The following is a 25,732-nucleotide window of genomic DNA, read 5'->3' as shown; positions in this document are numbered from 1 at the left end:
TGTGAACAAGTAGCGAAGCAATTTTTTGTGGATGTACGATTGCCAAGTTTTTTTATTTTCCAAGGTACGTAATAGTTCTTTTGCGGCGACTGCGGTTGAAAATTTTAGTTAATTTTTCTTTTCACAGCTGTTTTCATGGGCGGCCTGATATCAGCCACCTGCTGTGACATTTTTTTCGCTGTGTGCCCTGGATTTTCGCGGAACTGACTGCAACAACTTGTTAGGCGAACAAGCTTTTGGCTTCGAGCAGGTTGAGCTGTCCCACGCGTGCGCGCAAACCGACCTGCGCCATCAAGCACAGAGACGCCGTTGTAAAATGCCGACGTAGCGTTGTGTACAAAATTCCTCTGTCGTGTGGCAGACACTATATCGGCCAGACCGGCAGATGCTTAAACGTTCGCCTCCAAGAACACAAGAACAAGGTCAGGAGCGTTGCCACCGACGGCCAGCTGGATGCCCACTGTAACAAATGTGTCTCGGGATACCCGTGTCATCCTCTGTACGACCAAATAACCGCCTTGTATTTTCACCGCTCGGGCCTGACAAGAGAAATTGTGGGAGCGGCAGAGATAGCAAGGTCGGGGGATCAATCCGTCAGCAGGTCGTCTGTAGCTTTATCGAAACTTGAATTGGATTTCTTGTCACAGGCGGCACGTCACTGTTTTTTTTTTGTTTTTCCCTCCGTTTTTGATGTTTCCATTTCTGTTCCCCACTCTTCATGCTGGCCAGACGTGTTTATAAGCGCTGGTCCTGCAATAAACTTTTTGTTGAAAGTTAGCGCTTGTCCCGTCGAATTCTCCTCCTGTGTTTTTATTTAGCTCTTGTTTTCAGTCTGACGATGAACCAACACGCCCAAACCTTTTCCCTTCTGAACCTTGGTGTTAGTATTCAAGCCTTTTTGCGCCTGTATTCATTGCTTTTAGTGAAAAAGGGGCTTGCGATTCGATGCAGGCGCCGTTTGTCTGTGCTAGTTTGCTGATTGATTTGATTGATTGTAGGGTTGAACGCGCCGACGCAACGCAGGCGATGAGGCGCGCCGTAGTATAGCTCCGTATTAATTTTGACCACCTGGGTATCTTTAACGTGCGCCGAAATCTCGTTCACACGGGCGTTTTTGCTTTTCGCCTTCATCAGAAAAGCGGCCGCCGCGGCCGGGAATCGAACCCGCGACCTCGTGCTCAGCAGCGCAACGCCTTAGCCACTGAGCCACCGCGGCGGGTATTGTGCTAGTGTGCATAAACGCAGGTGCCCTGGTGCACTGGACGGGGCACCTTGAGTAATCTTGGTGACGGTATTGGCGACTCCGTGGACCCCAAGCCCCCATACTCATTCTGTACCCTACCGTGCCTAGGATTTTTATGGTGAAGGTTAGAAACTACAAACGGTGGCCGTCGGAGCCCAGGTCAAGCTCCGGAATATGGGCTCCCTATCTGCTTACCAGGCAGGGAGCTCCGGTACCTCTTCAGCTATCAGGGTAAGGCTAACGAAAAAAGTACCCCCGTCTCCATGCTTTTCTACTATGCCGTATGGTAAATCGTAACCCCCCCACTCGCCAAACATGATCGGCCCCTGAAAAGGGGCAGCACCGAAGGTGTATTTCCGCCACTCCCAGCCCTCAGTTTTTCGAAGCCCGATAACTACCCCCGTTAGTTGGTGTTAAAATCAGTCCGTGTTCCTTACATCAAAATGGAGGGCATCATTTGAGACAAATATAAGGCCAAAAACAAAGAACTTAAGAAATCCTGTTGTAAGTACACAACCAACAGCACGCCAAGATCCTCCTTCAACAAACACGCATAGCAAATCTTGAAATCAGGGTGACACCCCACCGGAGCGTGAACAGTACTCAAGGTGTCATTCCTGAACTAGACCTATGAATGAGACAGATGCTGACCTGCTGGAGGGCCTGAAAAATCAGGGCGTGACAGCTGTGAGGCGCATAACTATAAAGAGGAATGACAAAGTAGTCTCTACCAAGCACATTATCCTTAATTTTGACCCGTCCAGACTTGCATAGTACGTAAATGCAGGTTTTGTACATTGTAATGTCCGGCCCTACATTCCAAACCTGCGCCGCTACTTGAAGTGCCGGCGGTTCAGGCACGTAACCAACTGCTGCCGTGGCCATCTGACCTGCGCAAAGTGCGCCCAGCATGATCACCCATCTCAAAATTGTCCATCATCAACCCTCACCTACGAGAACTGCCAGGGACCCCACGCCGCGTATTCTCAAAAATGTGACAAGTTTAAGCAGGAGAAGGAGGTCATAAATGTGAAGGTCACTGAAAACATCACCTTCCCAGAGGTGCAAAAGAGGTTCGCCTTTTTCCCCCTGGGGAGGTACGCCGACGCAGCTCGCTGGGGGGCGGAGCGGCGTCTGATTTCCACGGGGACCCAGTTCAGCGAGTCTGACCTGGCCCCGCCTCACCCCCCCCTCCCCCGCCTAGGTTGAATGAGGGAGCCCAAGCCATCACCACGCCGCTTGCTGAGGCAGCAGCGGTTGTGGTGGCAACCACGTCGGTTAGGGATGCGCAGCATCCACTACTTCCTCTCCACCGGCCCAATGCACACGCAAGGGCACGGAGGATATGGAGACGGAGGCAGCTGCAGCGACCCCCTATCCCGTCTCACTGAACACCCGAAAGGGTACCAAGTCAAAGGGGTCCCCGATGGGCATCCCCTTGCCTTCAGATGACGACATGGACGTCGAGACCTTCCGGCTTTCATCGCAGCGAAAGGAACGGGCTACGACGTCCAGATCAGTAGAGAAGGTAAAAAAACTCCTTCCAAGTGTCAAATCACCAAAGACATTACATAAATACTCGCACTCCAGTAGCTGTGAACACGTAATAATGGGAAGTGAAAATATTGTTCAATGGAACTGCAGAGGCCTTCTAAATAATCTCGACTACGTGTACGAGATTCTGCATGCTACTCTGCCAAGAGTAGTGTGTGTACAAGAAACACATTTATATCCCGACCATACAAATTTATTAAATACCTATATGGTATTCAGAAAAGATAGGGCCGGCTGCACACACTCTTCCGGCGGTGTGGCCATAATCACCCGGAAATCCTGAGCATGCCACACTTGCACCTTGAACACTGTCCTTCAGGCTGTAGCAATTCGCACAATAATATTTGAAAGGTTGATAACGGTATGCTCCATTTTCATTCGTCCTGATTTGGCTCTTTCGAGCTCTGACTTTCAGGCGGTAGTTTACCAGCTGCCTGAACCATATATTCTCACAGGCATCCTTAAAGCGCACAATTCTTTTTGGGGCTCTTCTCACACGGATGCCCGAGGTCACCTGATAGAGAAATTTCTTACATCTTCAGAAGCATGGCTCTTCAACAAAAATAAGCCCACACACGTTAATATAGGACACAACACACACCCAGATCTTCACTTGGCTATTGGCTCCGCAGGTCTCTTTCCTCTTCTCGAGTGTGGTGTGGGCACTGACCCATATGGCAGTGACCACTTCCCCACCTCACTAACATATATAGGTAAATTCCCACGCAGTCCATATTCCCAGAACAGATACAATGAAGCAAGAGCTAACTGGAACACATTTACAGAGTATCAAAACTACGCCACACATCCATTGGACACTTACACGTTGAAGAAGTTACCATCTCCGCACGGCGCACATCCTCGACGCCGCCCAAAAGTCCATTTAACACGCCCCTGGTGCCCCGCGCAACCAGAGGAGGCCGTGGTGGAATCAGGACTGTAGGCGAGCGCGAGAGGCCCAGAACAAGGCGTGACGTATCTCTGTCGGTACCCCACGTCGAATAACCTCCTTTTGTTCAAACGGGCCAAGGCGTTAGGAAAACGTGTGCGCCGTGAGGCAAAACGAGAGAGTTGGCACACCTTCTTAACATCCTTAAACTCGTACACTGACTCTCACAAAGTCTGGACACGAATACGGAAAGTAAAAGGACAACAGACACAGAACCTTCCCTTCGTTAGTACAACAGGGGATACACTGAAAGACCAGGCTAACACGCTCGCACAACACTTCGAACACGTGTCCACTTCAGAACACTACACGAACACTTTCATGCAACACAAAACGTCTGCGAAAAGGAATTCCCTGCGTGATAGCAACAAGTCGCACGCTCCCTACAATTCTCCTTTTTGAATTCATGAGCTGAGGGCACCCCTGACCACATGTGAGACTTCAGCTCGAGGTGCAGACAAAATCATATACACCATGATACAACACCTACACTCAGACACCCTTGAAACACTTTTACGTCTATACAATAAAATATGGCTTTCGGGGCACATTCCGCACTTATGGAGGGAGGCCATAGTAGTGGCTTTCCTGAAAGAAGGGAAGAACCCTTCGTCTCTCGCCAGTTACCGGCCCATTGCTTTGAAAGCTGCCTGTGCAAGCTCCTCGAGAAGATGATAAACACGAGGCTCGTGTACTTGCTTGAGTACAATGGTCTTCTCGAGAGCTGCCAGGCAGGCTTTAGTGCAGGACGATCCACTAACAGTCAAGTTGTCGCGCTAGAGTCTTGCATAAAGGATGCTTTTACTCATAAACAGTTTTGCGTAACGGTGTTTTTTGACCTTGAGACGGCCTATGACACCGCCTGGCGCTACGGGATCCTCAATGACCAGAAGTCATTTGGTGTCTCAGGCAACATGATGAGCACTCTTGCTAGTTATTTGTCCGAAAGAACATTTCGTGTGAGAGTAGGTAGCGCACTATCAAGGCTTCATGTGCAAAAAAACTGCGTTCCACAAGGTGGAGTTCGAAGCTGCACTCTGTTCATAGTTAAGATGAACTTCTTTGGGAAGGCATTGCCACCTACCATTTCCTGTTCAATGTATGCAGACGACGTCCAGGTATCTTTTAAATTATGCAATATGTCCATCTGTGAGTATCAAGTCCAGCTCGGTGTTCAAAAACGTGCCAGCTGAGCAGACAAAAATTGTTTTAAAATAAACGCAGGAAAAAGCACTTGCGTTGTGTTATTCAGGAAGCGTGGGATCCATCCGTACCCAGACATTACCCCTAATGACATTTAGATTCCTGTGAGGAAGGAACAGAAGTTGTTAGGTGTGGTGTTGGATAAAAACGTATGTTCATCCCGCACATCAAACAACTGAAAAATAACTGTCTGAAAGACTATCAACATTCCTAAAATCTTGTCACATCAGTCCTATGGAACGGACAAGCAAATCCTTTTACGTATTTTTACGAGCCTAGTGTGGTCTAGATTGGGCTATGGGAGTGTTGTGAATGGGTCAGCCATAAAAACATCACTTAAAATGCTCCACCAAGTGCTTCACTTGGGGTTTCGCCTCTCTTGTGGCGCACTCCGTACGAGTACAGTCTTTAGGCAGACTGTGACAAATGGTGCTTATCACACCAGCGATCCTATGTAGACTTTTTACATACCTCTAAAATTTCATCAATGGACAACCATCCTTTTAAACCGGTTTTTAATGATACATCGACATCACAACCATTTTTAAATCGCCTTTCCATTTGTGTTCTCTTCTTGCAGAGAGTGAGGGACGAGGTGACTATGGAAGAGGTCTCTTTTTTAGACACATTCAAATCATCTCCCACTGATGTTGTAGCACCATGGAATCTTTGTCCCATGGCGTGCGACTTCTCTTCCTTACAATACAATAAGAACAGGACACCAGGAAGTGGGATTTTGTAGCATATTATGTATCTGCAGAATAAATACAGCACTGCAGAGTTTTTCAGTGATGCATATAAAACGTTCACTGTCGTGTCTTGTGCTGCGCATGGACCCAATTTTAAAGCAGGTAGAACCATGCATGTAAACACAAGTATTATTACGGCAGAAGCATATGGCATTTCCTGGTTGTAAGTCACATAGTTGACCATCATATTCTTCAATCTATCATCTATACAGATTCGCTGAGCATTGTCCGTACATTGTCATCCGGAAAACCGAGAAACCATGTCGTTATTCTTGTCGAGAAATTAATTATGCTGGCGTATTCTTCAAACCTCGGGGTTACGGTGTGTTGGGTGCCAGGCTACTTTGGAATCGGCGGAAATTAGCTGGCGGATGAAATGGCCACCAGCGCTGCACTCCGAAACGCAATAAACATAACAACACTACCTTACACAGACTTCAAGCCACATATTAGACAGCAACTCCGAAAGACTTGGCAAGCACACTGGAGCGAACGGACAGACCACAAACTACACGTAATAAAACCACACTTGGGACAATACACTACTGACTCACATAACAGGCACATTGAAGTTACATTAGCTAGGTTACGGATAGGTCATACACATGTGACGCACTCGCACCTGCTCACGGGATCTCCAAGACCCCTGTGTAGCAGGTGTGGGGAGGGCCTACCCGTGATACACATCCTCATTCAATGCAAGGCACTCGACATTACACGACGCAAACACTTCAGAGAACTCTACAGACAACATACTCCATTATATCCGTCACACTTTTTGGGGGACGATGCCATGTTTTCTGTTCTGTGCCCGTTTAAGTTTCTTTCAGAAGTTCACTTCTTACAGCTCATTTCATACCACCGATATTTTTAGCCCTGGTCCTATACACCAGCCACCTCAGTTGTCTTTTAACGACTCTTGGATTCTTCCTGGCCCTTTACACCAGCCGTGCTTATAGACTTGAATCGATTTTGTTCGTGTTTCCTCCAGCCAATTTTAATTGTCATCTATTCATCAAAAAACTTTCGTGGCGCTCTTTGCCCTAGCTGGTATTGCGCCATTACCTTCAAACATCATCCTCATCACCATCATCATCATCATAAGTTTTAGTTTTTCACCGACATCTAAAAAGCCGCCACCAAGGCCGGGATCGAACCAGCCTATTTGGACTAAGAAGCGCAACGATTTTGCCAGTCACCGCGTGATGTTAGTGTGTATTGGCGGGCACATCGCAGGGTGCATAACGCTACGTGGATTCTGGGAAGACAGGTGCCTGCAATGTGTAGAACGGGCAAAGCAATTTTTTATGGCTGTACGATTGCCAAGTTTTTTTTATTTTACAAGGTACATAATACATTTTTGCGGTGACTGCGGTTGGGAATTTCAGTTAGTTTTTCTGTTCACAGCTGTTTTCATGAGCGGCCTGATATCAGCCACCTGCTGTGACATTTTTTTCGCTGTGTGCTCACTGACTGACACGACTTGTATAGTTCCACGTCGTGAGCCCAGCGACAAACCGCTCGCCGGCCTATGAGCAGTGTTGCACTGAGCAAACGATCAGTCCATGCCTGCTGCAACAACAAGGGCTCCAGCTATGTAGTTCAAATACCAATGGCATCACGTCGTGTAGGCTACTACATTGTAGTTGCTGCAGTAGCCTTGGTTGTTGTTTTGCTCACCCTTGAAGGCACCGCTTACGTTCGACACCTGATAAAGGTAAGCGAAAAAGCAGCAGCTTCGTGTTAGTATTCAAGCCTTTTTGCGCCTGTATTCATTGCTTTTAGAGAAAAAAGGGCTTGCGATTCGTTGCAGGCGCCGTTTGTCTGTGCCAGGTTGCATAAACGTGATGCTTCCCTGGATGGGGCCCCTTGAGTAATCTTGGTGATGCTATTGGCGGCACCGTGGACCCCGAGCCCCCATACTCATACTGTACCCTACCGTGGCTAGGATTCTTAAGGTGAAGGGTAGAAACCACAAACGGTGCCCGTCGAGCAGTGGTCAAGCTCCAGCGGAGCGCACGAGCTTCCTGGCTGTTTACCAGTTAGGCAGCTCCGGGACCTGTCTGACTATCAGGGTAAGGTTAGAGGACAAAGCACCCCCGTCCGCTGCTTTTATAGTATTGGCCGCGAGTCCCACCACTGGAGAGGCCGGCGCTGCGATCGTTTTGACGTCACTTGTGGGATCACCGTTCCTATCTTGCTGCGTAGCTGGCTTGCAGCGCGTGACACTTCGCTTAGGAAGCGCGTTCTAAAAGTATTTTCGTATTAATTTCCTTCGTTTGAAGTTAATTCTCAGTGCGTGAAGCGCAGTTCGGCCTCATGGGGACTTTATAACCGTATCAACTGTGGTATATTATCCGCAAACACCATGAGCGTGGTGGTGTATTACGTATGCGACCGAAGCATAAGCAGCGGCATGTTTCCCCGTTCAACAATGTGGACTACGACGATCGCCGAGTGACGTTTCTAGATTTCCCTTGTTTGCAAGAAATGTATAAAGCAGGAAATCGTGAAGCGTTAACTGCTCGCAGAAGCACACGCACTCGCCGTGCCTGCCCGCACGGCCGACGGTGCGGCTCGAACCGAGCTCGCGGCAGCAACAACTTGTCGCCGCTTTTTAAAATCACACAAGTTGTTGAAAATAAGTTCCGGATTGGTGAAAGTGGATGTTAGTGTGATGAAAAATTCTGATAGGTAGTGTCATTAGCTGTGGTTTTCAAAGCGATGCTCAAATATCTGTCGCGATTTACGCCGACCGGCCGCGTAGGTCGGTCCCGGCAGCGCCGGCCCATTCGCGCACGGTGCGGCGAGCGGTCGAAGGATGGCCAGGATGGCTATGCTTGCGCGCAAGAATCGGCCGAGGCCGTGCAGGTATCTTGATCGTTGATCACTTCAACGGAAATCACCGCGGTTCCAGAGTTCCCAGCGCGGTGAAACGTTCTGTTAGGGACTGTCACTCGCAATTCTAACGGCCATGAAATATCTGCTGCGACGCCAAGCCTAAAGTTCCCAACATCCGATTACGTGCATCCGAAGCGAGCTGTTGGCCCTGCCGTCGCGCACGCGCGTGTTGCATTTGGGTTCCTCTAGCTCCTTGGGGCCCCCAATGCTCGGTTCTCCTATTATCTCCCATTACCCGAAATCATGACGTGTTTCGCCTCGTACGCAGCCTCGCCTTCTGTGAGCAGTCGTGAGTTTCGAAATTGGTGCTTGAGAAAGGCCGGCTCACTGTAAACATACAGAACACACAGCAATTATAAATGACCACGCCGAGCACCTAATGAAAACTAAATATAGCCTTGTACAAACCCGCTCGAAGGCGTTAAAAACTCGCGTTCATACCGTTCATACATTGCGGACAAGTGGTCGCCAAAAGTAAACATCATCCGTGCAGAGTACAGGCTACGGCAGTGATCGTTAATCAAATCCGGGAATGATATAAAAACATCGTAGAGTAAATAGGCACTGATTAAGCCAAACTGCAGACCATAACAATACTTTTAAGCACATGCGGCGAAGCAGTCTGATCACCGTTCTCACGTAGTCATTCATTTACCAGGCAATACGAGCAGTTCGCGCGGTGAGATCATAAGTGAGCGACGCGTTTCTGTCGCTGTTACAAGGTGTTTCCTTGGACGCACATGTCCCGTCACAAGTATTTCATGATGAATTTTTCATGATACTTTCATGATGAAAATTTCATGATACTTTTCTCGGCATCAGCTGCATCGTCCTTGGAGTTAGCTGGCTGCGTATGTAAGAGCTGTGGGTCGCGATGGTAGCAACTACCTAAACGCGGCGGTATCGCCGGGAACAAGCGAGTCGCTGATTGCTGGCCTGGATTATTTGGTTTACAGACAACTTTTTTGGTAATTTGCATCAAATCCACAAGGAGGGGGCGAGACGTTGGCCCCAACAAGAAAACACGCTTCCGCATACGCACGGGAAATGTGTTGTAGCAGACGACAACACGATTCGGCGTCCTACAAGTGACGTCACTCGTAGGTGGCGCCACGGTATGTCCTCGAGGCCAATAGCTTATGGTATTTTGTGAACCCTTCACCAAACATGATTGGCCCCCGTAACGGGTCCGCACGAAAATTTCTTTACCACCACTTCCTAACTTGAGTCCCCCTAAACCGAACTACCACCCTCGCTACATAGTGATGGAATCGGCCGCCAAATAAAAACCTCTTTCTTCCCAATCGGTATTTCTTGTTTCCAAATTTCCTGAAAATATCATTGCAGAATCGTATAAAGAAAAAAAACATCGAACCGGGGAAATGCTTTTCGAGGTGAGTAGCCAGGATCAGGCCGATAAACTTCTTGCTCAAACCCGCATCGCCGATGTGGCCGTCCGAGTCACGCCCCACCGTACCCTAAACAGCTCTCAGGGCGTGGTCTCCGACTTTCACCTACTTAATGAAACTAAAGCCGACTTGCTGGAGGGCCTTCGTGGTCAGGGCGTAACAGCACTCAGGCGAATTACCACACGCAGACATGATAAAAAATACCCAAAAGCACAAAGCGCCCACCCCCCTGCCTCGCGTGGTGCAGACGATGCACCCCGACCCTCGGGTAGTGAGCGGCCTGGCGCTCCAACCGTTGCCGGCACGCATCAGCAGGGACGCCCGCTGCCTGCTTCTCCGCATGCAGCTCGACTTCAGCAATGTGGCGGAGCGTCTGAACCGACACGGGCGCAAGGACTACCCTACATGTGCGGACTGTTCCGAACTGGAGACGCTGGAGCACCTACTCTGCTTCTGCCCCACCACGCGGGTCCCAGAGCAGGGCTCCACCGAGCGATACAGCGTCGAGGCATTCCCAGCACCGGCATGGAGGACCTTCCGTTCCCGAAGGGGACAGCGGCAACCCAACGGGAAATCATCGCTTACCTGCTCCATTACCTGGAGACGACCAGCCTCACGCAGCGGATGTAGCCCGGAGTGCAGTGATTCACTGACGTGCCCGGACTGACAGCTTGCTCGGACTAACAGCTCTCTTTATACCTTTCCCTCTCTCTCTACAGTTCCCTGATATTTAGGAAGGACAGGCATGGTGGGGGTACATCTTGAGGGGGTGGGGCCATCATTGCCCGAAAGTACTTGGCGTTTCACATTGTATCCAATTACAGACCCTCCTTGAGGCTGTCGCCATTCGAACCATAATTTTCATTAGGCAAATAATACTATGCTCCGTTTACATTCCTCCTGATTTTCAGCTCTTGAGCTCGGATTTAGATGGCCTTGTAGATCAGCTACCCGCACCTTTCATTATTTTAGAACGACCTCAACGCGCATAACTCTCTTTGGGGCTTTGCTCGCACGGATGCCCGAGGTCACCTTATCGAAAAATATCTAACATCTTCGGGGACACGCCTATTCAATTGAAACAAGCCTACATACCAAAATATAAGACACAACACTTACTCACACCTCTACCTGGCTATTGGCTCTGCAGTACTTTTTCCATCTCTTGAGTGGGATGTTCGCACTAACCCATATGTTAATGACCACTTCCCAACCACATTGACATACATAGGTAAAGTCCCGAACACTTCACCTTCCCATAGCAGATTCAATGAGGCAAGAGAGAACTGGAGTACATTTACAGAAACATTCAAACTACACCACACATCCATAACACACGTACACATTGAAAGAGCTACCGAACTACTCACGGCACACATCGTCCACGCCGCCGAAAATGCCATTCCCTATGGCTCCGGGGCTCTCCGAAACCCGAGCAGGCCATGGTGCAATGAGAAGTGCAGGCGAGCGCGACAGGCCCAGAACAAGGCGTAGGGTCTCATTCGCAGCTACCCCACGTCAGCTAACTTAATTTCTTTCAAAAGGGCAAAGGCTTTGAGAAAGCGCGTGCGCCGTGAGGCGAAACGAGATTTTTGATGCTCTTTCATATGCACAGACGCACACAAGGTATAGGAATGGATACGTAATAAATTTATGCACAGACGCACACAAGGTATAGGAATGGATACGTAAACTTAAGGGACAACATACACATAGCCTGCCTTGATCAGCTCAACAGGGAACACGCTCGAAGATCAGGTTAACACACTTGCACAACACTTTCGACACGTGTCCAGCTCTGCACACTACACAAACACTTTCCTGAAACATAAAGCCTCCTGTGAAAAGAAGTCCCTATGCGACAACAACAAATCACAGGCTTCTTACAACTCCTTGTTTTCACTACACGAGCTGAGGGCTGCTCTGTGCACGTGTAAACCCGCAGCTCCTGGCCCAGACAACATCACGTGTACCATGATACAACACCTTCACGCAGACACTATTTTAATACTCCTCCACCTATACAACAAGATATGGCTTTCGAAGAAGTTTCCAAGGTCATGGCGCAAGGCTATAGTAGTCACTTTCTTAAAGGAGGGAAAGGACCCGTCGTCCCCCGCAACTTACCGTCCCATCGCCCTGACGAGCTGCCTGTGCAAGCTTCTCGGCAAGATGATAACCAGGAGACTTACGTACTTTTATGAGAACAATGGCCTTCTCAAGAGCTGTCAGGCAGGCTTTAGGGAGGGGCGATCTACGACTGATCAAATTGTGGCCATTGGAAGGTGCAATAGGAATGCCTTCGTTCATAAGCAGTCTTGTGTCACAGTGTTTTTTGACCTCGAGAAGGTGTATGACACCCAGTGATACCAATTTAGCGGATTTTCCGCTAAATCTGGCGGGTTTCACTTTGTTCTGACGGGGAAAAAATTAGTCTAGCGGCTAGTGGATTTTTTGGCGGGCCATTTTCATACATAGCGGATTTCTGGCGGATACCTCACGCAGTGCACCGATTTAAAATCGCCCTGCAAGAAAGACCTTATGACTTTGGTTTCAAGCTTGGTTAAAAAAGTCGTAATTCCGACAGAGCAGATTGACGTTCTGACGTGCAGACTTGAGGACCACTTGAACCCCAAGCCATATCTGGGCTAGGTGTTTGAGACGTACTTTAACAACGTGAAAGCTCAGAAGACCGACGGGTTCTCTCTCGCAGATGAAGCTGTGATGCGAGAAAGCTGCATAAGGTTTATTACCACGCTAGTAGATCAAATCAGACAGCGACTTCCCTACAAGATCACAGTTCTCCAGGAAACATCACTCTTATCGATCGAAAACGCTTTGTGCGTCGTGAAGGAGCCATTGATTCCTCTGCTGGAAGCAATGGCAATGCTCCCTGAGACAATAGAAAAAATTTAAAACCAGTGGAGCAAAATCACCCTCCTGAATGGAGGCAAATATCATCCACGCAGTCGTTCTGGTGTGAAGTTCACTCCTGTAAGGACGCCTGCGGCGAAAACCTGTTCGCCGAGCTGGCCAGATTTGCCATGTCGATGCTCGTTCTGCCGTATTCAAATGCCGAAGTAGAGAGGACGTTTAGTCAGCTTAAAATACTAAAATCCAAGCTGCGGAACAAGATGAAGCCTGAAACTAGAAACGCCATCTTCGTCGTAAGAGCGGGGCTGAAGCGACACCAGAAACGTTGTTTTGATTACGAACTTCCCGCGGCAGTTCTTAGTGCCATCGGGACATCTGCAACGTATGTGCAACCAAGTCTCCTTTCTGGTCCCTGAACAAGTACCTGAACAAGTTCCTGTAGAGATGATATCAGACGACGACAGCGGCGACGAAGACCTCGATGTGTTTTTTGTTGACCTGTGAGTTCTTTTTTTCATCAGTGTGAACATTTATAACTTTTAGCCTCATATGTGATGAGGTTGACAAATGACGACCACCGCCTCACTGAAGCTTCAAGTGTTCTAGTTAGACTCCTTGGAAGACTCTTTTATTTGTTATTTCAGCTCTCGCAGTTTTGGGGAGATTCTAAGAATGATAAAGGTTTTTATCATACGAAATTGCACTGCTTTTCTAATAAAATAGACCCTAGCGGAAAATGTAGCGGATATGTTTTAGAATCTAGCGGAATCTGGCGGATTTCTTATGGCTTTTTAGTGGATATCTGACGCCCAGCGGTGGCAACACTGATGACACCGCTTGGTGTTATGGAATCCTCAGCGACCTGAAGTCATTCGGTATGCATGGCAACATGTTAAACACTCTTGCCAGTTACATGTCCGAAAGGACATTCCGCGTCAGAGTTGGGTAAGCACTGTCACATCTTCATGTGCGGGACAATGGTGTTCCTGAAGGTGGTGTCTTGAGCAGCACATTGTTTGTAGTGAAGATAAAATAGTTTCGGAAGGCATTGCAACCATCAATCTTCCAGTTTACGTGGATGATGTGGAGGTCTCGTTTAAATCTCGTAATATGTTCATATGTGAATGGAAAGTTCAGCTTGGGGTCACCAAACTTGTTGTCTGGGCAGATGAAAATGGTTTTAAAGTTAATCCTCTGAAGAGTACCTGTGTTGTATTCTCCAAGTGGCGCGGAATCTGCCCCAGCCCTGAGCTAAAATTGCGTGGTGAGTTCATTCCGGAAAAAGAGGAGCTTCATTCCGGTAAAAGGAGTTGTTAGTGGTTATGTTTGATAAAAATCTCACATTCATTCCACACCTGAAACAACTTAACCAGAAATACATAAAAACTATGAACATTCTGAAGGTGCTGTCTCACTAGTACTACGGTGCAGACAAAGACCTCCTGCGTGTCTATTCTGCCTTGGTGGTGTCTCGGCTGGACTATGGCAGTGTTGTGTACGGGTCGGCCAAGAAAACAGCACTGAAGATGCTTGATCCAGTGCTGCACGCAAGGTTCGCCTTGCCTTGGGGTCTTTTCGTACTAGCCCAGCCCAGAGCCTATACGTGGAATGTAACAAATGGAGCCTAGAACATCAACGAATAGACATAGATTTGCTATACCTTTTTAAGATCTCATCAATAAATAGTCACCCGTTTAGGCCTGCTCTTAAAGATACATCCCTGTCCAAACTGTTTGTACATCGCCCATCTGTTTCTCTGCCTTCTTGACACAGAGTGAGAGAGGAGGCATAGGCTCTCACCATCGGCTTTTTGGACTTATACACATCATCAATTACTCACATTTTTCCACCATGGCAATTTCAGACTGTAACATGTGATCGACCATTTATGAAAATAGATAAAAAGAGGGCGCCGAGAACACCGATTTTGCAGCACTACTTGCCGCTGCAGGATAAATATAAATGTGCTGAATTTTATAGTGATGCCTCGAAAACAATAACTATAATGTCGTGTGCCGCTCACGGTTTCAACTTTAATTCTTGCAGACCATGAGCGTACATCTTCTCACCACTGTCTTCTCAGCTGAAGCATACGGCATTTTATTGACCATACACCACATTCTTAACAAAAGAATTCTTAAGTCAGACATCTTTACAGACTCTTTGTGCGGTGTGCCTGCATTATCATCACACAGCCCCACAAAAACCCACATTGTCACACTAGTCTTAATTGCGATAATGTCTGCATATGCAAGAAAATTTCAACTAGTCCTGTGCTGGGTTCCACGCCATGCGGGAACCGCGGGGAACGAGACCACGGATCGAATGGCCACGGCTACTCCACTTAGAAGTACAGTGGACATAGCACCCTATACCAACCTCAAGCCACATATAAGACAACACCTTCGCAAAACATGGCAAGCCGACTGGAGTAAACAGACAGACAAGTTACACTTAGTAAAACCACACTTAGTAAAACCACAATACATCACTGATTCACACAACAGATTCATCGAAGTTGCCCTAGCTAGATTGCGCATAGGCCACACGCACGCGACACACGCCCATCTGCTCACTGTATCTTCAATACCCTTGTGTAACAGGTGTGGGGAGGGCCTATCCGTAATTGACATTCTAATTACATGCAAAGTACTCCACACAACAAGACACAAACATTTCCCACAACTACACAGGCAACACATCCCATACAATCAGCACTGTTTTAAGTGTGAATACACTTTATAAGCGACCCCAAACCATCCACCGCCGGCGGCGGCGTCGGCGTCCGCAGTGCTCCTCTATAAAGAAACAGCATCCGGCGCCAGGTTTCGATCCGCGGACTTTGCGGCCGCAGCGCGACGCTCTAACGATCAAGCCACGGACGCGACGGTGATATCAGTGTTGACGCGCCTTATATCTTTAACGCATTCAATCTACGTCGTCAGCGGCGTGCGTTGGCGACTCAGCGGCGTTATAGCGGCTTGATAACTGCGTGGTGTACACGTGATACTACAAACCCGATGGAAGAGATGGAAGAGAAGGCGGCGAGGCGGTGGGCTGCGGGGGCCGAGCGCAAGCGCCGCAAGCGGGCCGACAACCGTGCATTCGCACTTTCACATTCTCCCCCTCGGGGAAATGCGGGGGAATTTTTTTAGCGGATTATCGCATATTTCCCCTACAGCGCACTTTTAAATTTCTAAGCGAAATCAAATTTTTACACCTCATTTTCAACCACGCGTAGTTTTTACACCTACTTTTATGCTAGCACTATCACAACCTGGCCTTTTACACCAGCCATCATCATTGTCTTTTACTAAGTTTAATTTTGTTTTTGTTGGGCGATTTTAGAGTTGATACCTTCATTCGTCATACATAACCATCATTTTGGCGCTCTTTGCCTTTGCCGGCCTTGCCCCATAAACATCCAATCATCATCGAACTCGATGCATGAATAAAATGTTTGAGAATCGAGCTAAGAAAGTGCAACCAGCAGTGAAAATGCCGCAGACCTTGTAGAGATAGAACTGTGCGGATATTTTATGAAGCGCATCTCCCTTTGTGTTGATTTACTCTCAATTTTATGTCGCAGGTTTCCAGATGTTTCTTAAACAGCCACAATGACCAGAGGGATGCTGTTAAAAATATTTCAACAAACGAGGTCGACAACCTAAAAAGCAGGTTGGCTCTGATTGAATCCATGTGCGACAAATACGGCCCCGTTTTATGCGAAGACCCAAGTGACCAGAATAAGAGCACAAATCCGTTTTACTGTGGGGATGGGACATCTTCTTTCTACCTTGTCAATAGCCAACGGTTTGGTTATTGCCCCATACCAAAAGCAGCTACCTCTAGCCTGAAGACGATTCTCCTGGAAGCAGAAGGCATCAAAGATCCTGGAGACAACGCTGACCGAATATTTGCTACATTTTACAGACAGTTCCCCCGCGTACACCCGAGCATGGATTTGGCGAGGAAGCTGGGCTCTGAGTACACTAAGCTTATTGTAGTCAGGCACCCGTTTGACAGGCTAGTCTCGGCGTATGTCGACAAAATTCGCACAACCCATCCATTTCTAACCGCGGCAAAGAAGATCTACGAAGACGGCTTAATTGGCAAAGGGCCCAACGGAACTTTCACCTTCAGAGAGTTTGTCAATATTATTCTCAAGCAACCGGTGGAGAAGTGGGACGAGCACTGGGCTCCATTCACAGCTCTATGCCGGCCTTGCAGCATGAGGTAAGCCCAGACGCATTATTTCTAGACAAGTGTGGTTGCTATTTTACTCTGGTTCGGAACAACACATTCTCTGGTTTGTGTAAGACTGAGGAAGGATAAACAAAAACTTTTTGCTATCTTTATTTGGTTGGAAATTAACTGGTACTTTCCTCCATATATCAGTTGATACGACAGGATTGGTGCAGTGTTTAACTAGAGTAGTAGATGTAGCAGAAGAAGCAGTACAAAAAACTGTTAGAGGTCTTAAAATTTGCGTAGAGGTCTTAAAATTTGCGCTATATGTTTTATCAGCATTGCCACAAAAAACGGCGACAGTATTACCACGGAACAATTAGGCTGTGCCTTCTGAACACGATCAATCACCACGCATGAATAAAATTTGCTTCTGCTTTTGTGTTGCAGTGCTGTTGTCCGTTGTTGATGTGAATTTTTACATAGCAATTGAAAAGAGCATTTTTAAAAATTGGTATACAATATTTCTTACCATGCAGAATCGTCTTGTGCGCTACGCAGGTGTGGAGAGAAAAAACCACTGTGCTTTGATTTTGAGTTTACTTGCTCAAACGAATGGTCTTTGGCGGTTCTCAAACTGTGTTTTCGACACTGGAGCAATTTTAGGCGCAGCAAGCTCTGAGGAAGTAGCACGCAAACGTAAATTAAGCAGCTAGATTTGAGACCACACTCTCAATAGTACAGCTAATGTCTCTCCAAAACTTTTTTGGTTAACTTGAATTCTCCAAAATAAATATTATAACGCTTAATTTTATGCAGAGCCATCTACCTTGTTGGTGGGATCCTGAATATTTTTCTGTCCCTCTTACTTTGCAACGCCTGTTGTGATCGCAATTGGCCACTTTTTCGCACCTGTAGTAACAGGCAAACCACTGAACAAGTACCCTTTATCTGGAGGGGGGTTGCATTTTAAGCAGCGTAAGATAGAGCCTAGAGCGAGTGGATGGCGGAACAGGTAAAAAGGAGGCTTTATTAGGAATTACGGTCATTGAATGCTAAGCATTACTGAATGAGCAAAGCAGCAAAAAAAAAAGAGTAATCCCATCCGTAAGCCAGCCAACGTAGCAACTTAGAAAGGACACGTCAGTGCACGGGGGGAGTGAAGCAGAGATAGTTCCTGTGTTCGACGTTCGAGAAATCGCTAACTGCGCACTCCTGAAGCTATTGCAAAGCATGGACATGAGGTCGATCACCAAGTACTTGTAGGAAAGCGGTGCTATTGTAATAAATTCCAAAGGATTCACCGATTCAGTTTCCAAAACCATAGGTAATTATACAATCTTGCATCACGCGTATATGTCGTATGAATTTGTTTCCGCTTGTCCATTGAACATCAGGTGTGTGTTTGTGATAATTGGCGGGATGTCTCACAATAATTTCGTACTTAACAACACGCGGTTGCTACAAGTATATGGTAATGTAACTTCACTTTGTAAAACTACCAACACAGTGTAGAACTATTGTTATTCTCTCAATATTCGGACAATACATATACCCAGACATTAGGCAACTAGCAAGACGACACTTGGGAAATGGCGAAAGTGCACCAGTAATACTCGACAGCTGTAGGAAAATTAGAGCGTCACGTGCCAAACGCCTGGGCAAATTTGGTTTCAATACATGGCATGTTTTCTAATATTCCAAGTGTCGCTAATGTATTTTATTATTTTTGCCTGTTGCTTTATTTGAAGTTCTCTACCAAGGACAAGTATAAACACGGCAGGAATAAGACGCAAAGAATGGCTCTATACTAGGCAACGCAATTATTTTGTTTGGGTAAAAACCTTTGCGTTTTTTTGTTGTTTTTAGTTTACACTTCTGCTCTATTATTGACTGTATACGTTGTATAAGGAAATCATTCTTTCCTGTATTCACTAAGAGCAGTAGTTTTTTTTCGAAACAGATGCGAAGGTCCATTTCAAGAAATTCAAGACCATTGTTCTAAGGAATGATCGGTGCACAACGTATTACTGACTCTAAATATCTACGTAAATAGCAATTCGCTTCTACTGCTTTCTCACCCAACAGGTCATGTTGTACGTGCCAGAAGCGAGAAAAATTTCGAACTTGTGTCTCCAAAATTATTGACAGACCCCCCGCCTCCCTCCCCCCCCCCCCCCCCCCCGCAGCCTACTCCCCCAGAAATGTTCTCGTTTTTCATCCTCGGCTGGTTTTTATTGAATCTGCTGGCGTAATGTGCCGAGGCATATAGTTCACAAAGGTATGTAGCTCACACAGGGAAAAAAACAGACTTAAGCCATGTGTAACATACCGAAATATTTTTTAACTACGCATAGAAAAAAGCAGCAGACGTAAGGCAGGGCTTGCGTTCCTCTTGACAAGAAAGAATTTACTAAAGAGCCTATCTGCGTTTTCTCGCAACCCGTAGACCATATCGACCTCAATATTATGATGGCCGTTTCCTAAACCCGTTTGCAAAAGTCTATTTTGCATCGCACAACAGCCCAAAGCACTGCCCTTTTTACAGGTAGGGTCAAAGTTTTTAACTGCTGAAAAAAGATATATGCATGAATATTGGTTCTAAATCGAACAATAAACCTGCAGCAATGAAATCCTAAAATTTCACTTCTGTTTTGGTGCCGGAAGTTTGCTTTCGTCCCACACTGATATATATCATACAAAAGTTGTGTGCAGCAAAAGAAATAATTAGAAATTCTTGTATTGTCTATTGTCATGGCAGGTACGACATTATCGCAAAGGTGGAAACACTTGACGAGGACTTGAAGGCTCTGCTTCCTAGGATCGGCCTTTCAGGATGGTCACTCCCTGAAAGGAACGTCAAGACTCGAAGCAATGACAGTCGGCAACAAGCCGTCGCTCAGCATTTGTTGGAGTTGTCGCGCCAGCAGCTGCTCCAGCTGCACGCGATTTATATGTACGACTTTGAACTGTTCGGTTACAAGCTCCAAGGATACACCGATCCTGTGCTGTGAAAGTATTTCCTAATGCTGACGACCGCTGATGTCTTGCTATCGCCTAATGATTTAGTCTTAACGGTAACACTGGTTACGACACTGGTTGCACAAAGCTTTTGACAAGGTTCAGCCTTGTGTTCGGTGAGATGCCGTAGCACCGAGGTGTCGCGAGGGCACATACGTAAAGTATAGCGTGACAAATAAATCGAACCATTCCGCTGGCATTGTCCCTGAAAACGGCCGCAACACGTTACCCAGTCGGTAAGCTTATTAACACAGTGTACGAGTTCTTCAAAAAACGTTAAAGAATGGCCCCACTTTACGTTCAGTTCACTTCATTATGGCAGATTACAAACTACAGTGCATGGTTAAAATATTGTAGAAAGTGTGGCACTGTGGTCCCAAAGTCGCCAAGTAAGCTCCTAAAGTGTGGCGCTACGGTGGCACCTTTTGCAATTCATCAATAAAATTAATACATACTAGCAATAACAACAGAAGGCACTTGCAAAAGTAGTGCTACGAATATTGCAATATTCCACAAAAACTCACAAACAATAAATCCGTTCATAAAAGAAGCACACATGTCTTAGATATACAAATAATTGGGGATATAAATGGCAAATGAAAAGGGTAATGAGACAGAAAGCTGAACGAGCTCAGAAGAAACAGCACAAAGTTTTAGCTGCACAGGTTTAGGTTTAGCTGCACAGCACTACGGGGCTTGGGGTTGTCTCAGACGACACTGGCCGATTGACGCAAGCAACGGTGTCTTACGTGACCCCATTTGTCGAGCGAGCACTGTTTCAGGGAACGAATATTTTCTCCCAGAACAAAAACAAGCCAGGTTTAAATGCGGGCAAAAACAACAAAACGCTTGCCACGGTATGGTGGCGCCATCTAGGTTACGGAACGTAAAGAAACGCGGGAAGAAACCAACACTGCTGTACAGGGTGGAGACAACCTTTGAACGGTTCCGTGCCGCCGCAAATGGGCCAACGGGCTCAACGCGTTATTCTTTTCGTTTCCCACGAGACCTAGCAACGCGAAACAGACAATATGATTCAAACTTCTTCAGTAAACCGCGTTGCGGCGATAATTTTAGCGCGGTTTTGACACAATGACTTGCTTCGGCGGCGAGCGAGCAACCGAAAATGGCGGCGCCAGCGTATACGTGTCTCCACCCTGTACGGCGGATGCGTGAATGAAGGTACTCTAGGCTGCAGAGCGGTCGGTTCCTGTGATGTCATTTGGGACCACGAAAACGCACGATTGAGCGGGAAAATCAAAATTTTAACCTAAATTGTTTAATTTCTCAGTGAGTAAAGCACCGTTTGTATCCGGACAAGCGCTGGTGGCACTATAAAACACGACATCTTTCGAATAAAACCAACTTGCATTTTCTCTTTAAGTTGATCCGAATGGCGGAGACCCAGGTGTTGCTATAGTGAAGTTGAAACAGCTGAATGATGTGAATGGAGTGGCTTAGTTTTAAATGCCCTTCAAAAAAAGTAAATGAATATCATAAGTTAAGCACATGGAATAAATGCAATAGTAGGCGTAGGCAGGCGTATGCAAGGTGTAGGCGTTCACAATAGTAGGAGTGGGCAAGGCCTAGGCAAGGCGGAGGGGGGGGGGTCATAAATGCTTGCTTGTTTTAATTAATGCTTCGACACTGTAAGCCCTAATGATTTTTAGAAAATGTATGCCGTTAATAAATTATTAAGGAGCTGTATAGTTCTACCCTCAAAAATGAGCATCGACCAGTCGGCGGGATAGCACCTGAGGTAATGTAGACAGAAGGAATGGAACTTAAAGGGGCCATGCAGACAAAATACAAGTTTATCCTATCTGAAAGATTTCGTGTTTGATAATGCCCGCAGTGCTTGTCCGGCAGCGAATGACGCCGTTTTTACTGAGAAATCGGTCAATCCAGATTCAAATTTTTATTCTTCCAACACATTGTGTGTTCTAGTGACGTCTGCCATGAGGTTACACGGGTGGGTATTCAAATGAACTTCCACTGTGTCAATAGGCGCTACAGCCTTGCTTATCGTCAGTACTCCCAGATGGCGCTACCTTACGGGGCCGCGAACGGCTGTAAAATGAATATGCACTGCATTTAACCGCAAATAGCTCGTTCGGAAAGGTTATAAGCCCTGCCCATTTTGCATTTGATTTTGCCGGCCTCAGGCAAGCGGACAGGTATACTTATATAGCATGATATGTTCTGTTGCGGGAAATAAGCTAGTGGGTGGCATGGCCATTCGAGTTTTTTCTAATAGTGGAGTCGGTATGATTCTAACGATGCAATCTTTCGAATTAACTAAACTTGTGTTTTGTCTGCATAGCCCTAGTGAACACGTTTGAAGTCTTGTTTGATCTCATTTGAAGTCTCGCTTGCATTATCTCGTTTGAAGTCTTCAAATGAGATCAAAATACCACAAATTTAGTTTTGGTTGGATTGATTATTAACCCGGTGCTCTTATACCAGGAACAAATGCTACTGATATCATAACTGGTAACGATATGTCGTTCCGTATTCCGTGATATGATTCAATAATGAGAGCAGGAGGAGGAGCCAAACTTTATTCGCTCTCAAGTCAAGCAGGTTCGTGGGCAGGGTTCGCAGTCCTGCACTCCGTTGGTGCGGCTTGCCATATTCGCCCTCCCAGCGAGCCAAAGCTGCTTACTCAGGTCTGAGCTGGCAAGGTCACTGTCCCACTGCTCGTGACGTGGACTAGAGATTGGATGAAGTTCTGGGTTTGACTGACATGCTCAATCCACTTGGTAGAGCGTAGCTGGGCAGCCGCAGTGTTTTAACAGGGGGTAGTAAAATGTCGGGTAGATGGTGTGCAGCAGCGTGGAGCATGGAAATGTGTTAGTTCGAAGGCTGACTTGTTCTTTTGTAAGGGGGTCTGCCGGCGGGAGGAGGGCGCGTCGGGTGAGCGTGTAAAGTTGGTTGATGTCATTTTATGTGATGAGTCAGTGACTGGCCCTCTCGTCACCCTCTTGCTGTGCCAGGCGCGCAAGTTATCGGTCGTGAGCATGCACCGCTTGATTGCGGCGAAGGGATCAGTGGAAAGGCGTCTGATAATCTTGATACTTTTAATGTGAGGGTTCTGTATTGTAATTTGTATGGCTATCTTCGACATTCTTCCAGCCGCGTACCTTTGACACGCCACTTGCGAGTCCGTAATGATGGTCGTGGCGTGGGTTTGCGTTAAAGCTAGTGAAGTTCTGCTTCGAGGATGGCGGATCTACGAAGGGTGAAACTTGTAATGAGAGAAGCGGGGTTTACGACGACCGCTGGTTTGGTGTTTGCGTGCGCATAGTTTGCCGCGTCCGGGAAGACTGCCGTACTAGAGTGGCGGTATTGTGTTTCAAGGGTTAGCGCCCTGGCCGTTTTCTACCTTCCTGGTGCTGGCGCGACCTTGTGCTCAGCAGCGCAATCAAACCCGCGACCTTGTGCTCAGCAGCGCAACACATGCCGGATTGTTTCGGTGTCTGCACTTGTGTTGCGTGCTGGTGTGGCCCAAAGCTAGAACATCAGGATGGCAAGGTTCCGCTGTCTCACCCTTTGAAACACGCTCCTCTCCGTTTTCTTTCCGCTGACGCACGGCGGCGCTACAGTGGCGGCATCTGCCGGTCGAGCCCTGCTTTCGGGACGACGCCACCACGAATTCCAGGTATCGGCTGGCAGAATCTCTGGTGTCACTCTTTCTAGAACCACGTGTGAATTCAAGTGACGTCGCATGGGCAATTATTGCGGTGATCGCTCACAGCTTTGCTTTCCAAGCACCTTCCCAGCGTGGACTGGAGCAATTTTTTCAAAAAAATGTTGGTTAGAAGAGGCATGCTTCCTGGGCCCCTTGAGGGTCTCTTGTAATGACTTCTTACTCTATTACTGCAAGGTTCTGCAGTTCCTCGTATGTTGCAATTCTAAACATTGGAACATGGCATGCTCATACGGAAGGTTTTGCTGAGGCTGGGTTTCTACCATGTTGCCCATATGACCAGAAGGAATGCCTTGCATATGCAGATGTTGGAAAATATGAACTGCAAGTAGCTGCCACCTGTGTTTGACAACTTCGTGTGTGGTAGGAGCTTGAACTGTATCTTTAGGTTTCGGAAACACCTGTTGCCACAATCTCACCACGTGACAGCAGTATGAAACACAGGGATGCAAAACTTCCTTCCGAGCTCCTAGTAGGGCTGTGTGCACAGTGTATTTTACTTATAAATTGAATGTACAGCCCATATTCTGCAATTTGTAGGACGAAGTCTGACATTTACAAATTCTCATTAGAAATCACCCACAAGACAAAAAAACCTACGGAAAAACTTTCCAAGCAACACACTTGAATTTTTTTTTGGAGCAAACCAAATACGCTGTAACAAAATCATAATTACTGGTTCGCACATCACTGTAGGTCCCAAGCTGCTAATCTCGACAGCATCATCCTCCATGACGTTGTTGGCAAGGTCTTAAAACTGCAAATAAGTGGTACATAAATATCTAAGCGACATCGCAAATGTACCCAGTTCTCCCCGAAAGCACACCCATAAAAACACAGCAAGGATGTAGCAGCGACAGCCTTGCAAACCATGTAGCCTCCGAACAGACACAGGGCAATCCAGTCAAGGTAGTCCAACAAAGACACAGCCCAATTACCGGTTCCTGGCTGCAACAGGTGTGACCTGAGGTACCGCCGCCTGGAGTATCGCTGCCCGGGAGAACACCGCCTCCCACGATGTTGTCGTCCAAGCCGTTGTCCTGAGAACAGGCACTGCATAAGCCTTAAAGGGACAATGAAGTGCTTAGTAAATATTGCGGGATTAATAGCGCAAATTGTCGTCCAGAGTCCATAGGCCATGTTTCGTCCACTTTGAGTGCGTTTACGCGCATGTGTTTATTAGAAATTTCAATACAAAAAAGCTGTCCTCCTCTCTGCATCCTCGCCCATTTTCGGTGGCGTTTTCATGCCACGGCCGGAGGAAATGACTCGGCTTGTCTGCGCTGTATCAAAGCTCGCTGACCTACCGACAGAGTGTGCCGGCTGCCTACGGGTCGTCACAATTCTTTCGCTGAGTTGAAACTAAGCCACGACACGTTTGTGAATGGAAGAATGTGCCTTTCTTTACTTTGTTAGTTTATACACTGTATCAAGTTGCACGTCTAGGTCACTCCACATAATCACTGCACAAGCGCACATGCGACTCTTCGCTGACTGGCACACTAGTAGGACAATCTAAGGCCACTTCAAGGTAGGAGAAAAGTCAGCGAACTCAATATAGGTACTAAGGAAATTAAATCAACTGAAACCTTTACCACACAGCGTAAAACTAGGGAGCAGGAATCACTTTTTTTGCGCTGGGTGAGCACGCACAGCGGTCAGGTGCACGACCACACATTTGCGAAAGCTTTTCCGTCTAATAAATGCAATTGCTAGACGTGAGATATTCTGGCAATTTGGAGGATGATTACTGCACGAGCGCTACACAACAAATAGTCGCCTAAGCTGCTTAAAATGCTAAACCTAAATAATAGTGTGAGCTGCTTATACATTATATACATTAAATTTCCTATGTGGCTACGCTGGCCCGTGGCCCAGTGGTCTGGAGCGCTAGATATGTCATTTTGCAAGTCGCAAGTTTGAATCCCCGAG

At 47.0% G+C, this 25,732-nt stretch overlaps 1 protein-coding gene across 1 annotated transcript; it reads left to right on the top strand.

Annotated features, from left to right (window-relative positions):
• Positions 1–7,176: 7,176 nt before the first annotated feature.
• Positions 7,177–25,264, top strand: LOC144141311 (carbohydrate sulfotransferase 9-like). The gene is made up of 3 exons (XM_077672884.1): positions 7,177–7,415; positions 16,472–17,118; positions 19,832–25,264. Exons 1-3 carry the CDS (start codon positions 7,230–7,232, stop codon positions 20,082–20,084), a joined length of 1,086 nt encoding a protein of 361 aa, XP_077529010.1. The 5' UTR covers positions 7,177–7,229; the 3' UTR covers positions 20,085–25,264.
• Positions 25,265–25,732: the final 468 nt, after the last annotated feature.

The sequence above is a fragment of the Haemaphysalis longicornis genome, unplaced genomic scaffold, assembly GCF_048455015.1.
Source record: "Haemaphysalis longicornis isolate Haplotype H1 unplaced genomic scaffold, Haemaphysalis longicornis Haplotype H1 scaffold_6, whole genome shotgun sequence".
NCBI classification, from domain to species: domain Eukaryota; kingdom Metazoa; phylum Arthropoda; class Arachnida; order Ixodida; family Ixodidae; genus Haemaphysalis; species Haemaphysalis longicornis.
This window is presented reverse-complemented; position numbering and strand designations above follow the sequence as displayed.